Source organism: Chanodichthys erythropterus, chromosome 15 (genome assembly GCF_024489055.1).
Source record: "Chanodichthys erythropterus isolate Z2021 chromosome 15, ASM2448905v1, whole genome shotgun sequence".
NCBI classification, from domain to species: domain Eukaryota; kingdom Metazoa; phylum Chordata; class Actinopteri; order Cypriniformes; family Xenocyprididae; genus Chanodichthys; species Chanodichthys erythropterus.
Window position 1 is genome coordinate 9455497 of NC_090235.1, and position 16825 is coordinate 9472321.

The 16825-nt window shown below is 39.2% G+C and overlaps 1 protein-coding gene across 24 annotated transcripts in view; it reads right to left on the bottom strand.

Moving 5' to 3' along the window:
* Positions 1-8384: 8384 nt before the first annotated feature.
* LOC137037084 (erythroid membrane-associated protein-like) overlaps positions 8385-16825 on the bottom strand; it is a 129656-nt gene continuing 121215 nt past the window's right edge. For all 24 annotated transcript variants that reach the window (XM_067410864.1, XM_067410863.1, XM_067410854.1 and 21 more), the window contains one exon: positions 8385-11930. In XM_067410864.1, the coding sequence (XP_067266965.1) occupies positions 11395-11930 (536 nt within the window). In that variant the 3' untranslated portion in view covers positions 8385-11394. The remainder of the gene's footprint in view (positions 11931-16825) is intronic.

A 16825-nucleotide genomic window follows, 5' to 3' on the forward strand; every position in this document is an offset into this window, starting at 1 on the left:
AGCTGAACTCTTGGGTCTTTGGTTTCATCTTGTGTCCTAAACCTTAGTGGACAAAACATTTTTCCTGCAGTCTCTGTTAGAACCATCAGAACTAAACACTGTAATCACTGTAAACTGAATACTGTAATACACACTCTAAACACAAACAGTGCATTAAAATGTGAATCTAATACATTCAGACATTAGTAAGTGGTGCAGGTGTAATTATTAATCATAATTAGGACTAAAGTGTCACAGACACGTCAGGCTCCACCGCTCACCAATCACAGCGCACCCAGTCACCAGAGTACTGATCACAGACACCTGCATCTCATTAAGTACCTCATCACTTCCAGCATAAAGAGCACTCACACACACCACTCGATGTCCGGTCACATTTGCATTAACTTACCTGTATGCTTACCTTAAGGACTCCCAGTGATCTACTTACCTGTCTCCAGTATTCTCCTCGTGTGTTATCTCCTCTCTGTGTGAGTGCTCCTCGTCTCCAGCGTCTCCTTCATCTCCATCTCCAAGTTCGACTCCACCTGAAACCATCCCCTTTCCAAGTGGGCTGAATCCATCTGGTCTCAAAATGGTCCCGTCACACATTCATATGACTCCTTCGTGTCCCACTTCCGGGAAGTGTTCGGCAAGCCCTCCTTCGACTCCTCTGTTGGTGAGAAATTATGTAATCTCAAGCAAGGTTCCATGACCATTAACGATTACGCTTTGCAATTCAGAACGCTAGCCGCTTCAAGTGGATAGAATGAACAGGTTCTCATAACCACCTACCGACAAGGGTTGGATCCTCGGGTGCGGTTGCATCTCGCTGCATATGAGCGCTTCATCCAGCTTTCCATCCACTTCGCCTCCCGTATGCAGTCGTGTATCGAAGAACACCAGGACCAGTCACTCTTCCATCACCTCCTCCGCCGGCCTGAACCCGTCAGCCCTCCAGAACCAGTCCGTCTACCAGATCCACTCAATAACGGGAAAGCCTCTGAGCCGAAGATGTGTGCGCCAATGTGTGGGCCCCATCCAACTGCGAGTCGGTGTACTCCGTCTCGAAAACATACATCTGCTGGTTCTGGAGGAATCCACCTCTGACGTGGTATTGGGGCATCCCTGGTTGGAGCAGCACAACCTAACCATCTCTTGGAAAACCGGCGAGATCCTGAAGTGGGGCGAAACATGTTTCTCCAACTGCTTCTCTGACCTTCCAGTCCCTCGAGTACCATCCTCTCATCTCCGTTTGTGCCACCTCCATAGAGAGTCCAGTCGAGAAACGTTCCATCGACATCCCAGAGTGTTACGCCCCCTTCAGTGACATCTTCTGCCCACAGAGAGCCTCCAAGCTGCCTCCACACCAGCCATGGGACTGTGCCATCGATCTGCTTCCGGATGAGCCAGTGCCTAGGGGTAAGATCCATCCCCTTTCCATCCCGGAGGAGAAGGCCATGGAGGAATACATCAAAGAGGCCCTTGCATAAGGATACATCCAGCCGTCTACTTCCCCTGCTGCTTCGAGCTTCTTCTTTGTGGCAAAAAAGGACGGAGGCTTGAGGCCCTTGTGCCACTGTGTTCACAAAGTTGGACCTCCGCAGCGCGTACAACCTCATCCGGATACACGAGGGGGACGAGTGGAAGACCACCTTCATTATGCCCACTGGCCACTACGAGTACCTCGTCATGCCGTATGGTCTGGTCAACGCCCCCTCCGCTTCCTCCGTACCTTCTGCCACGACCACCAGGACTCTTGGAACCAGTATTTGGGTTGGGCCGAGTACGCACAGAACTCCCTGCGTCAGCCATCCACCGGACTCACTCCATTCCAGTGCGTGCTCGGCTACCAACCCCCACTGTTCCCATGGACCGGGGAACCATCGGATGTCCCAGCTGTGGATTACTAGTTCCGAGAGAGCGAGAGGGTCTGGGACTCAGCACACCACCACCTGCAGCGAGCCCTGTGCAGACGCAGGATGAAGGCCGACCTTCGTCGCTCCCACGCTCCCACCTACCAACCTGGACAGAAGGTCTGGCTGTCCACACGAGACATCCGACTGCATCTGCCCTGCAAGAAGCTGAGTCCCAGGTTCATTGGTCCATTCACAATCACCAAGCAAATCAACCCAGTCACCTACTAGCTTCAACTACCCTCACAGTATCGCATACATCCCACCTTCCACGTATCTCTCCTTAAACCTCACCATCCCTCTGTTCCTCTCTCCACAGGGCCTGACGTGGCAGCCGCCGAACCCCCCCTTCCACTCCTCGTGGAAGACGGAGCTGCCTACGAGGTACATGACATCTTGGATTCCCGGCGCCGTGGTGGCCAGCTGGAATACCTGGTGGACTGGGAGGGATATGGCCCTGAAGAACGCTCTTGGGTCCCCAGGAACGACATCCTTGATCCCAACCTACTACTCACCTTCCACACCAATCACCCTGACAGACCTGCCCCACGTGCAAGAGGACGGCCACCTCGACGCCGGGGTCCTCGGCCCTCAGGGGCGGGCCGTGGAGGAGGGGGTGCTGTCACAGACACATCAGGCTCCACCGCTCACCAATCACAGCGCACCCAGTCACCAGAGTACTGATCACAGACACCTGCACCTCATTAAGTACCTCATCACTTCCAGCATAAAGAGCACTCACACACACCACTTGATGTCCGGTCTCGTTTGCATTAACTTACCTGTATGCTTACCTTAAGGACTCCCAGTGATCTACTTACCTGTCTCCATATTCTCCTCGTGTGTTATCTCCTCTCTGTGTGAGTGCTCCTCGTCTCCAGCGTCTCCTTTGTCTCCATCTCCAAGTTCGACTTGGAAACCCATCATCACCCAGCACTTCAAGAATCTGCACTGCTTCACGTATTACTCACCTGCACTTCTGCCACAACTCATACTGGTTCTCAATAAAGCTCCATCTCCTGTTAAAGACTGTCTCTGTCCCTTCTGTATTGTAACATAAAGATGCACAATCAATAATTATTTACCAGACATGCTCTCACAAATAACATTTTTTAAACAAGTAAACTAAAAACAAATTACTAAACAAATTTACATTACCTAAATAAAACTTTTTATTAGATATATTTTATGCAATTTTACAATTACATAATTTTCTAGGTTTTCCATGAATACCATTGTATTTTCTGATTGTAAACTATATAGCGCCACCTAGTGAACATTATCTAGTGTAATGCTGTAGCTCAGGGGCCTCAGGTGATCTTAAAGGGCCCCTGTGTGTCAGATGTGATGCCATGTGATATCATAGTGTGAAAAGCAATACATTAAACATAAACAGCAATATAAATATGCATCTTTAAAATAATAATCTCTATGTCCTAAAAGATGGAAAATATTTTTATAAGGTGTCATTCTATAAGGTACTCTTTTATAAGGTTCATATTTGTATCTTCATATTAGCACCATCAGATATTTAACAGTCTTATATTTTATTTGAAGATGGACTCAACTGTATCAATAAAAAGAGCAGTTTAATTAATCTAATGTGTGCTGAAATTTGTCTACTGAACTTAACTCATTTCTAATTTCTTCTGTATTCTTCTGTATGTTATTTCTTATGATAAAACAAAGTTTTACCATGCGGGTTAACATTTGACAGCTTGGTTATACCATGTTTTTCTTATTGTCATCTTTTTCTCCTATTTTTGTTATTACCATGATCATAATATAATGAAGTGCCATGTACATATGTGTCATGTATGAATATGGTAATCATTCAGTTCTTTGATGTATATAGAGGTATTAACATCTGATGTACAACAGTAATATCACAGAACATTTTGTAATTAAAACGTGCGCATTCATTTTTGTAATTAAAATGAATTAATTCAGTCAGTTTATTAAGGTTCTCATAGTTTATTTTTATGTAAACAAAATTTAATTTTTTCAGATGGAGAAAAAAAGGCATGAATAATTATGAAAAGTTGAAAAAAATAATTTGTTATACGAGCATTATATTTGTACAATACAATGTGCAACTATAGCTGGAAATGATGGATTCTAACAATGAAAATCTAGCAAAACATGTTTTTACATTTTTTATTTATATAATTTTTTTTTTTTTTTTCATGTGTATTTCATATTAGGGTGTGCATTCATTTATTGTATTTGACAGGTGTGATGATTAGTGGAGCTGAGTTTTTACCTTTATTGTTAAAGCACGGGCTAAAAATTGGATAGAGTTTCCCAGTGAAAGACTGACCAGTGTAAGAGTAGATATGAGAGCTGGACTCCACATCATAAAAGGAGACCAGACCCTCCTCATAATCCACAAACACACCGACCCGCTGCGCCTTCACTCTCAGAGACAGAGAGACAGGAGGACTAGCACAGGCTTTATACTTATTCTCATTCCTCAGAACCACAATCCAGAATCCATTTCTGGGACTCAGTGTGATCAATCCCTTTCTGTTAATGCTTGTTCTGACCACTCCTTAAAGTCCATTCAGTCTTTCCCTTCACCTGCACCTCAAAATAAAATCTCCTTGTGGAGAATCCCTCTTTTCCCAGGACAAATAAACATTTATCAAATCTCTTTGGTTTGTCTGGGAGTTTCTGACTAATGTCTCCATGTCTCACTTGTTTTCTGTCATCAGACAGGATGAGTTGAGGATGAGCTGTATCAGGATCCAGAGTCACATCCACTGAGAAAACAGAGAATATGAATTTTAATACAAGCATTCTGTGATGATGTTTTTAATATTTAATCAGTGTTTTATCATCCTGTATGTCAGTAATGAAGCTGTGAGTATATGAATGTAATCTAGTGTAGTTCAGACACACACTGTACCTTCATACTGCTGCATCCTCTTCAGATCTGTAGAGACACATTACAGTAAAACATCATCAGATCTTTGACATGATGAGTGGATTATAAACAAGCTTTACAATTCTATTTAAAGAATTGTGTACGACATCATGTTTTTATATTGTCAAAGTGTGTATATATGCTGATATTTAGAGAATCAAGCAGAAACCCCTATTGATTTGAGTTTAAGATCTTAATATTCTATAATAATAATATTCTAATGCTCCAACACTCCAAATACACTTCAAATAATACTCTCCAAAGCTGTTTAATACAGGTTTGAAATTTGTAAATTTGCGTATGTAATTTTGTCTGTAATTTTTACTTTCTTCACGTTAAATGTTAAACTAATTTCTTCTGATACATATTCACACAATTTAGATGGGACAGTTGAAAAGGCCAATGCAAAATTATAGAAAATTACTGTTTCTCTCTACAGTTTCTCATGTAAACCTGTTTGCAGATGTACTAAAGCCTCATGGTTGTGATTACAGTGATGAAGCTTCTAGTACAAGATGAATTTACTGTTTTTCAAATGTATGTTTCCTGAAATTACGAAAATGTTCTCTTTTCTCTGTTATCTTCAAGAAGGACTTTGAGTTGAAGATAATGAGACTTGGCAATCATTTGATTCTCCCACAACCCGCACACGAGTAGTGGCTCACCGCCCGCGCACGCTCATCAAATCTAGTCCCGCGCTGCACTCTGTTGCGTTGGGTCCCGCAGATCCTGCGAGAGTCCCGTGAGAGTACAGGTCTCTAGTTCACGTCATGCCTGCCCAGCCACAGATTGTTCACGTCATGCCTGCCAAGTTTGAGTCTCTTTATGTCACGTCTGCCAAGCCTGAGTCTCTTCAGGTCATGCCTGCCATGCCTGAGCCCTCAGCCAAGACGGCTACTACACCAGAGTCTACAGAGTGTGCAGCACTGGCCATTATAGCCACTGCTATTATGTGTGTTTGGGCCATGCATGCATCCACTGACCAGCGACCAGAGGGGACTCCAGCCCATGCTCCACGGCTCAGGTTCACCTACGCTCCACGGCCTAGGTCCGCCTATACTCCACATCCCAGGTCCACTCATGCTCAACGGCCCAGGTCTTTTTTTTTTATTTATTTTTTTTCATGTTCATGCCTTATTTTGAAGTTTATTCAAGTTTATTTGTTATGTTTACCATGTGCTCCCCATTTAAGCCCTCATGTTTGCTTTGTTCTTGGTTTAGTATTGTTGTGGTTTTATATTCCTAAGTTGATTTTTGATAAATGTGGAGGCTTACATTTTTTGTTGGCTTGCGATTTCAATTGCAGCAAACTCCCAATCAAGCTTGCCAATTTTCATAAACAAGCCTTGGAAGCCTGTAAGCTTGCCTTCTGCCACAACGTTTACATAGAAGTATCATATGGAATAATCAGAATGTGCTGCGTGGGAAAAAATCTATTTTTTTTTAAAGATTGGTTTGACAAAGGTGTAACTTTTATTTTAGATTTGTTAAAAAGGGATGGTAACTTCTATTCCTATTCTGAATTTACAGCAATTTTTGAACTGGATACCTCATCTAAAAGTTATGATTGGGTTATTAAATCTATCTCACCCAAATTGTTATATCTAGTTAGGACATACTGTAGTTACAGAGTAGCAAAATGTGAAGTACCCAAATTGTCAGTTGGAGGTCTGGAGCTCTTAATGTTAAATGTAACAATTTTTGGATAAGAAGAATCCTTATTAAGTTCAGCTGTCACCCAAAATTAAATGGAAAATAAATTATACTTATCTTTCTAGTAAAGTATGGTCTGGTATTAATACATTTTTGTTACCTAACAAAAATTTTACTATAAAATTCTTCATAATTACTATCCATGTAACTCTTTTCTTTCTAAATTTAAGTTGGACATTTCTTCACAATGCACATTCTGTACAGTAATTGTAATCTTGAAACAATACCACATTTATTTTCTGAATGTGATTATGCAGATGATTTTTGGAAAGAAGTAGCCTGGCTTATTTTCTCTGCTTATAGCAAACTTTTTATTTTTTAAATAATTAATGTTCTGTTTCTGATGTGGAAAATGGGGTCAAAGGAGATGGACAATGTGTTAAAATTGCTAACTATATGTGGCCTATTTCATCTGCATAAATGTAAAGTTACTGACTGTAAGCCCAACATCACGCTTTTCTGTATTGATCTAAATCTATTTTATGATTTTCTTTGTTCATCGCTCAACAAGAAAAATGCTAAAACTGCACAAATGCTAAAACAAATTATGATTTCATTATAATACCTCCTGTGTATTTCCTGAAAATGAAAGTTTTTTTTATTATTATATATAATTTTTTAATTTATTTATTTATTTTTTGTCTTAGATATTTGTTAAATCATTTTTTGATTGCTTTTTTGATCCTTTTTTATATTTTGTTTCAAAACCTATTTCATGTACCCCCGTATGTTGTTTAATAATAATAATAAAAATGTTTCCAAAGCAAAAAAAAAAAATAATAATTTTACTGTTTTAATTTTAATGTAATTTTACATACATTGGTTTGTAATTTAAGAAAACAGAAAAAAATATTGTATAAAAAATACAGTACATTTTCTGTAAAAAATATTTAAATTACTGTAATTTTTCATTAATGTCATAATACATAACAGCCGAGTTGTTAATTTGCATACATTGTAATTTTACAGAGTTTTGAGTATAATTTAAAATAAAAGAAAATAACCATTAAAAAAATCAGCTATTTTCCGTAAAAATAGCATATTAAAATGAATAAATTAAATTAAAGCCCAGTGCTCCTATAAGCTGTTTGAGCTAAAAGCTAGACATTTCACACATATCCCTCTTGGATTATGTTATCATAGAACACAATGCAAGTTTCAATTGATTCCCTTGAATAGGGCAGAAGAACATACCAGTTAGTGTGAGTTTCTCCTGTAGAGTGTCCTGCAGTTGAGTCAGAGCTCTCCTCAGAGTCTCCAGACTCTCATCAGTCTTCACACTGATCTCAGAACAGTTCCTGGTGTTCCTAGAGCTGCACAGTGATGAGTACGAACAAGTACGAACTGGGATGTTTTTGGACACCAGGACCTGGAGGAGTCTACTGCAGCTGTCCTGGGCTAGGATCAGAATTTATCCCTACCAGAAGCCATGATGACAAGTGAAGTCCAGTGCCTGCTCAGGGAGAGGGACACTGCTCTCAGGTCTGGTGTCTTTGGCTGAATCCCAAATCGTACCCTGAGTCCACACTTTCGTGATGTAATGCCACTTTGACTGCCGGGTAAAATCCTCTGCGTAGCTCGCAAACTTGGGGGTTCAGCTGAAGTGTGAAATTGAGGTCGCATAGCGGTAATGGAAATGATGGAAATGTTTATTGTTTTATTGGTGTTTCTGTTTTAACACCAATTAAAACATTATTTTCTGTTTCTGATGGAAATGTTGGTGTTTCTGTTTTATTATATCCACTGTGGTGTTTGAGTGAAATGTACCAGTAATGAAATGTAGCATTATTAATTTCGTTATATACAAGTATACAGTGACAATAAAGGTATTCAGTTCAAATCAATTCAGTTTAATTGTCTGCTTTATTTTGATGTAAAAAAAAAATGACAGGCAATTTCACTTTTTCAGGTGATGATAGGAGGAAAAACTTGCAAAACAATTATTTGTTACAGGGTTTTTTTTTTTTTTTTTTTTACAATTGCTAACAAGCGTTACCAGTACATAAAGTACTTTTTCTAAACTCTTAACACAGCAACACACATCACACAATTAGCCAAATAGTTGATTTTCTGCCTGAAATCATATTTTGTTAAATAAATACAAACTCTACAAAATACTAAAAACCTTTTTCTACATATACACTGTTAAAAAAAAACTGTCAAATTTACGGTAAAATACCGGCAGCTGTGGTTGCCAGGAATATACCGTGAAAAAAATGTGGAATCTGTAAAAGACAATACGGTATACTGGTTTTGTAACCCTAAATTTTACAGTCGACAACATATTTTTTTTTACCAAAATCATGGTAGAAAAAAACAAATATATTTGTCAATTATACAGTAATTTTATGTAAAAAATGCAACTTTCCATAGCTTTTTACGGATATTTGCAGTAAAAAAAAAAGTTATAATATAATAATATATACAGTAATTTGTTGTTAATTTAACAGTAATACACTGTAAAAAAAATCCCAGTAAAATTTACGGTAAAAAAATGGCAGCTGTGGTTGCCAGAACTTTACCGTAAAAAAATACAGTTGCAACATAAAAAAAAAAACTGTTCAATTTACGGTAAAATAAGGTATTTCACTAACTGATATAATGTTAATTTACCAACCTAATGAAGTACTAATATCTGTTTTGTACCTTTATAATACACTGACAGTCACCAAACACAGTGGTGATGAGAGTCACATGATGAATCAAAGTTCATCACAAGCAACTTTTCCACAAGCTGAGGAGGACAATACTAATATATAGAAGGTGCACAAAGTGTCATTCACACACACACTAAACACCATCAAGGTAACATGCAAGAAATTTTAAAAATGCAATAAACATTAATTTAACAACATTAGATGTAACATAAAACCCTAATGTACATAACTGATTAGAAAAAAATGAGAAAATCTAAGAAGAAGCAGAGTTATTTCAACGAAAATATATCAAATGTGAAGTGTCACGCAGGGAATTGTGGGAATGTTAATTTATGGTTTTTCACTGTAATATTTACAATTAACTGTTATTTTTCACTTCCAAAAACTGTGAATTTAATGGTATTTTACCATAAAATTACATTAAATGTACCATTAGATTTATCACAGTTATTCACCGTATATAGTACGGAAACTTTCTGTAAACCAATTAATAGTTTTTCACCGCAGCATTTTTACAGTCTTTTACTGTTAAAAACACGGTCATTTTTTAATAGACCCTATTATGGTAAATAACTGTAAAAATAACAGAAATATGTTAAACCTTATTAAAACCTTTGACAGTAAAAAACACAGTGAAATTGTATAACAAATTACAGCATTTTATTTTGACCAGATACATTTTACGGTAAATTTGGACGTCCAAATAGTGGACCTGTATAATTGACAAATATATTTGTTTTTTTCTACCATGATTTTTCTATCCAACATGAACATATACAGTAGTCAATCAAAGCGCAATGACTGTCAAAATACTCACAGTTGATGGCAATATGAAAACTGCATTACTTGTCATCTTTAAGTTCTACCTGCCAAAAAATATGAAATCCATTGTTTTTATGATTCAGTTTCCTTTTACTGCAGTAAAAGTAGAATACTTACATGTAAGCCATTCTACATTTTTGGTTGAGTATTAAATGTGTGCATTCTTGGCAACATAGCAACATACTATCTAAAAGTGAATGAGTCATTACTTTATAGAATGTACAGTAGAAAAAGAGAAGAATAAACTAACAGAACTGATCAGGGCAGACACTGGTCAAATGAGTCCCCTATGCAGAACTTCAGTTGCTCCCTCTGTTGAAATTTCTTTCTGGGTGTTGATGGTGCCCCATGGAGGGTGGGATGGTGTCCCCTTGGTAATTAGTGCCCTATACAGACCAGATATTCTGCATATATGGAACAGTGGTAGTGGAATCATTGTAGTATTTTTATTTATTTATTTATTTATTTATTTTTAGCAGAATAAAAAAAGTATAAAAGGTAATTGTGACTTTTTATCTCTGAATTCTATTTTTTCTTCTTGCAATTGTGAGTTTAATCCTCATAATTCTGACTTTTTTTCTAAGAATTGAGAGAAAAAAGTCACAATTACTTTTTTTTTATTTTCTATGCATGGCAGAAATAAGCTTTCATAGGTTCCACATGTGTAAAGGAGAAAACCATAGAGAAACACAATCCAGCACAAATTCTTCCTCCTCTCCATGACCTCTTCTTCTCCCTTGTCCTGATCCAACTACTCCTCTCTTCCTTCATCTATTCTTCTCCCTCACCCAAACATTATTTCTCTTTCTCTCTCTCTGCTTCTCTGAGTTGTTCTGCATCTACACTGAACAAAACCAATTCAAAGAGTCCTATTTTACTGTATGTCCATGTAATGAAAATAACTTCAACACCTGAATATACTATACTTTTATCCTATATTTAAAGACTGTAACATTGGGTCTTCATTTCTGACTTGCTGTGTTTAAGCATTTGCAAATACGATGAAAAAGATCCATTTTGGTATGGGGTAAGCTTATATGAAAAGAAAATTTAAGCCTTTTAGAAACATGTTAAATGACTGCATTTTGTGTGAAAACAACATGAATTGTGTTAATGGTATGGCCACAATGACGGATGTTCTGCTAAAAGTGTTTAGAGTTTTGAAAATGTGACTACAGTTTGGACAAAAGTATGTTAGCAATTAAAAAAAAAAATCATATTTTTAGTTTACAAATTGCAATTATAGATAGAAATTATAGACTTTGACAATGAAAAAGAAGATATGAAAAAAATAGCAAAACATGTTTTTTTTACTCATTATTTCAAAATATATATCATTGTGTATTTAATATTAGGTATACTTTAAAATTCATTTATTGTATTAGACAGGTGTGATGATCAGTGGAGTTGAGTTTTTACCTCCATTGTTTAAGGATGGGCAAAAATATGGATAGAGTTTCCCAGTGAAAGACTGATCAGTGTAAGAGTAGATATGAGAGCTGGACTTCACATCATAAAAGGAGACCAGACCCTCCTCATAATCCACAAACACACCGACCCGCTGCGGCTTCACTCTCAGAGACAGAGAGACCGGAGGATCAGAGAGAGCCGCATATTCATTCTCATTCCTCAGCCACACAGTCCAGAATCCTCTACTGGGAGTCAGTATGATCTGTCCCTTCCTGTTAATGGATTCTCTGGCCACTCCTAAATCCCATTCAGTCTTTCCCTTCACCTGCACCTCAAAATAAAATCTCCCTGAGGAGAATCCCTCCTTTCCCAGGACACATACACTTGTATTAAATCTCTCTGGTTTGTCTGGTAGTTTCTGTCTTTTGTCTCCAAGTCTCACTTGTTTTCCATCATCAGACAGGATGAGAGAAGGATGAGCTGTATCAGGATTCAGAGTCACATCCACTGAGAAAACAGAGAATATGAATCACAAATTCACAAAACAGACATTTTGTTTTTACTATTTATTCCATTCCTGGTGAAAAACAAGTGTAACAGTACTTCAAGTGTGTTAATGATTAGTTAACTTGTGTTATTTTGAAACAACTAATTTTGTACTAAGTATATTTTAGTTGTATTAAAGCATAACTTTAAGTATATTTAGTGTACTTTTATGTGCTAAATTGGAACAATTTCAAGTATACTTAGTACACTTTAAGTATATGCCTGTGTAGGGACTAATTACATGCTTGATTAGTGTACTTTATTTGTGTTTTAAGTATATTTTATTTGTGATTTAACTACATTACAAATTCATTACGAGTGTCTTCCAAACACACAAGCAATATACTATGAATATATTATTTTACAGGTAATAGTATTGTGGGAACCATGGACGAACCAGACAAATGAGTCATACAGATGATTCTTTCAAAACATAATTCCAGAAACCCAAGCTCAGAGAATATAATTTTCGGCTCCAGTCCATCTACAGAACAACCCATGCTAGGTAAATTTATGGCACCCATGCTTCTTGACTGAAGGAAAGGTGGCAAAATTTTAAGCCATTTGTAGAAACCAAATGGTCAAAAAGACAACACAATTTAAGCCCAAGAAGAAAAAGAGTCTTTGATCTCCAGATCAAAAGAGACAGAGACAATGCACTGTTTCTCTGAGTGACCTTTACAGAAAAACCCACAGAGACTGTTTCTACAACTAAAACGGCATCGAACTGTTCCAAACAATTTGAAACGGACTTATCAAACATCTTTCAACTGCATAAGTTTTATATCATGTCCACACATGCTACATGTAACCAGTTATGTTTTAGAACACCCACAATTCATGTAAATGTGATAACTTTTGAATGATTGATTGAAAGTGTGTTTTGTTTGCAATGTATTTAAAGCTCTAATTTATGTTTGAATCATGGCTTAAATGAAATCTGTGTGAAATGTATCATATTCCATTTAATAGAAATCATGTCTAAACATTACTCTCTGCCTAAGCCGGTGTAACACGGTTAGTAGATATGGGAAGAAGGAGGCGGGAACCGGCGAACGTTCAACAAAACTTTAATGTAAAATAAACAAAGAACAAAACGAAAGTAATGCCGGCAGACCCTCGCGGACGTCTGCCGGCCACACAAACATAATAAACCATAAAATAAAGTCCAGGCCTGGTCCTCTCTCGTCCTTCGTTGTAGTCGCTCCTCCTTTTATGCCTCCGGAGCTCCTCCGTGAGAGACTCGAGGCCGGCACGCCTCGCAGGTGACGCTCATTATCACTCGCGTCACCGGCCTCGCGCCGTTCCCTCACGGCTCTCGCCCGCCCTGCTCGTCACATACCCCCAACGCCCCTCGCAGGCCGGGGGGTACCTCCGAGACTGCGCTCTACTCCCCCCCGGGGCCTGTCTCGGCGGCCGCAGCACCTGGGGGTAAGGACAGACGAGACGAGAGAAAGGAGACGGAAGCAAGGGGAGCGACAGGACGAGAGGGGAGAGAGGAAAAAGAGAAAAAAAAAATCTTGGTCCGGTTCCCCGACACACTGCCGCTCGGTCCTCAGCCTGCCAAGAGGCTCTTCTTCGCGGTGCCATGCGGTGGCACTGGACGCTCGGTGGACGGCCCGATCCTCGACCGCCTCCTGGCGGCCGGCGATGGCTCCTCCGACTGAGGGCAGCCGGCAGCGAGTCCCCCGTTCCCTGCTCCTCCCCTTTATGGCGGACGGCAGCAGGCTCCGGCCCACGGCGAACGGCGGCGACTCCTCCGCTCCCTCTTGGACGGCAGCCACCCCACCTCGTCCCAGGGGCACGGCCTCGAGCTCTCCGTCCCACCTTTCACTAGGCTCCAGTACCACCGCCTCGGGCAGCCTCTCGCGGTCTTCACTCCCGCGCTGCCCGAACTCCGCAGCACCGCGATCCCCCTCAGCAGCGAGGGCTCTCCGACAGCATGTCCCTCCTTCCTCCCGGGTTTCGGCACCAATGTAACACGGTTAGTAGATATGGGAAGAAGGAGGCGGGAACCGGCGAACGTTCAACAAAACTTTAATGTAAAATAAACAAAGAACAAAACGAAAGTAATGCCGGCAGACCCTCGCGGACGTCTGCCGGCCACACAAACATAATAAACCATAAAATAAAGTCCAGGCCTGGTCCTCTCTCGTCCTTCGTTGTAGTCGCTCCTCCTTTTATGCCTCCGGAGCTCCTCCGTGAGAGACTCGAGGCCGGCACGCCTCGCAGGTGACGCTCATTATCACTCGCGTCACCGGCCTCGCGCCGTTCCCTCACGGCTCTCGCCCGCCCTGCTCGTCACAGCCGGCAATTCCAGAGACCGGAGATAATGCTTATTTTATGATTGGGGGCAGAGCAAAGCCACCTTTGAAACAAGACAATACCTGATTGGTCAGAACTCCTCAATGAGGTGGGACAAACACCTAACTTTAGTCACATCACAAGACAAAGAACTAGAACAAAGACAAGAAAAAAAGACAAGACTAAGCTGAAGACAAAGGGACAAACAGCTCATTCAAGCCATCCAACTTTTTCTCACATTTTTCTTTTCCGTTGAGAATCTCGTGTTCTAAGCAAGTCCTAAGTTAAGTTTCGCCGCAAAGTTTAACCAACGACTTTTGCCGCCTCAACTTTAAACTCCAGCCACTACAAGAGACTTTATTTCATCTGCCAGCATGCTCAAACGTGATTGGTTTTTACCTAACCACAATTTGGACCTGAAAAGATCCTGCAACAAATCATCGATGTGGAAAACCTTCTTCCCCAAGCCAGGGATGCCGACGAGGAGATTCCCATTTAAAGTCGACAAGCAAGTACCTCCAGATTCTAAAGCTGAACTGGTGCATTAAATTAATGATTCATGGTTCGTTCAGGTCAGGTCTTTTGAAGTGCATATTTTGATAGAAATCATGCTCATCATTTCATTCTCTCTTAAAACTCTTTCTCTCTCATTTCCTTTCTTTCTGCAACATGTTTGAATGTTTGTGTGTGTGTGTGTGTGTGTGTGTGTGTTTGTGTTAGATTAGTTTGTGTTAGAAAAATCAATGTAGTCTCATGTAGATTTTAAAAGAAAGTGTCTTGTATTATGTGCTTGAAAAATTTAATGTCTTAAACTGTTGATCTTGTTACTGAGCTATTAATTAGTGTTTTCACAATAGTTGGATATTCATATCCGCTACAAGAGCTTATTACGGTCTGAGCGAATGAACCCTGGACGATTCATTTGCTCGGTCGTAACCTAAATGACTCTTTATAATTCCCTATAAATTAATTATTTCATTCGAGCTGATTTGTTCCTACAGTATACAGTATGTTCAAAACCTTTGGCTTATTCCAAATACTAAAAATGACACACTTTGTAGTCAATAATATATTTTATTACTTAGCTATACTTTGTACAATATATAGTAGTCAACATTTGAAGTGGATCAAAACCTTTCATCAAAGTTGTCCTAAAACCTTTTTCTTAGGACAAATTTGAACTTGTTGACTACTGTACTTTGAATTACATAATCTCACACAATACAGTATTATAATTGTGCTACCATTTAACTACCATTTAATGAATTACTTACAGTAGCAGACATTTTCCCAATATTGAATGCATTTGTTTTCAAGGGTATTAAAATAAATAAAATGTAACAACATCACTAATGAAGAGACATATTTCATTAACAAGTCCAATGGTTTTTATTTAAACTTCACATGGTTTCAGCAAAACTTACCAAGTTTTTCATTAAAGAACACTGATTTGAAAAAAAAAGAGAAAAAAAAAACCATTGTTGGACCAATGGCCATACTGACCCTCTATACACAAATGCAAATTACACATTATATTCCATTTTCTGATGAGCTTCTCATTATTGTGTCTGATGGCCGCTTACAGAGGCAGTTGACTGCAGAAAATCGTGAGAACAGCATCTGTTAACAGAACATACAATTGATGTAAGTTCATGATGCATGTTCAACTTTTTATTCACATTTACAATAGTCTGTCTAAATCCTACATTGATCCTATAATATTTTTGAACAGTAAATAAGGATTAGCAGTAGGGAACTGTATCAGTATGGTATGTTGATATTGTTTCCAGTACATAGTCAAGCTTATACAACTATACATAATTTATGAATTAATATCATACAGAATATGGGGCGATTTGATCAATCATATGAACGGAGCGTTTTGGTGCCACGCACAAACTCAGTTTGTTAAAGCAAAACTAAGCATCGACAGTTTTTCATTTATGAGATTGAGAAGAATAATTTAGTGATCTGAAATAACTGGTAGACTACAACTTACCTCCAAATAGCAGGACTTTTTCTCTGGTTCTTTCCGGGATCGCTTAGGCCATTTTAATCCTAGCCGGTTGTTGTCGCCATCAAAGCCAGACTGCGAAGTCACTTGATTGAACTGGTCTGGATTCCAAAGATTGAGCGATGTATTGTGCCTTCAATGTTTTATTATATAAATAATGCATTGCAACATAGTACTTGACCTGCGCGCCTCCTGTGAGTGAGCGAGGGGGATTCAGATACCGTGATGTCAGCAGCTCTGATTTGCTGAAGGCAGTGAGCAACAAAATCTGATTGGTCACAGACCAAGTTGAAGAGACATTTGAATTCCAATAAGACTCAACCACTCAACTAGTGTTGCCAAATTGGGCAACTTGTACACTGTTGCTGCGAGATTTTTTTCATGTCCGCGTGTTGAAGCGACCCCAAATAACATGATATTTAGCCAGTGGAATGCAAATTTTACCAGGGGAACCTATCAAAAATGATTTTTACGTTAATACCTTAATTGGGATCATTTTCAGTAACAATTGGGTGGGTTTTGTTGTGAAAACCTGGCA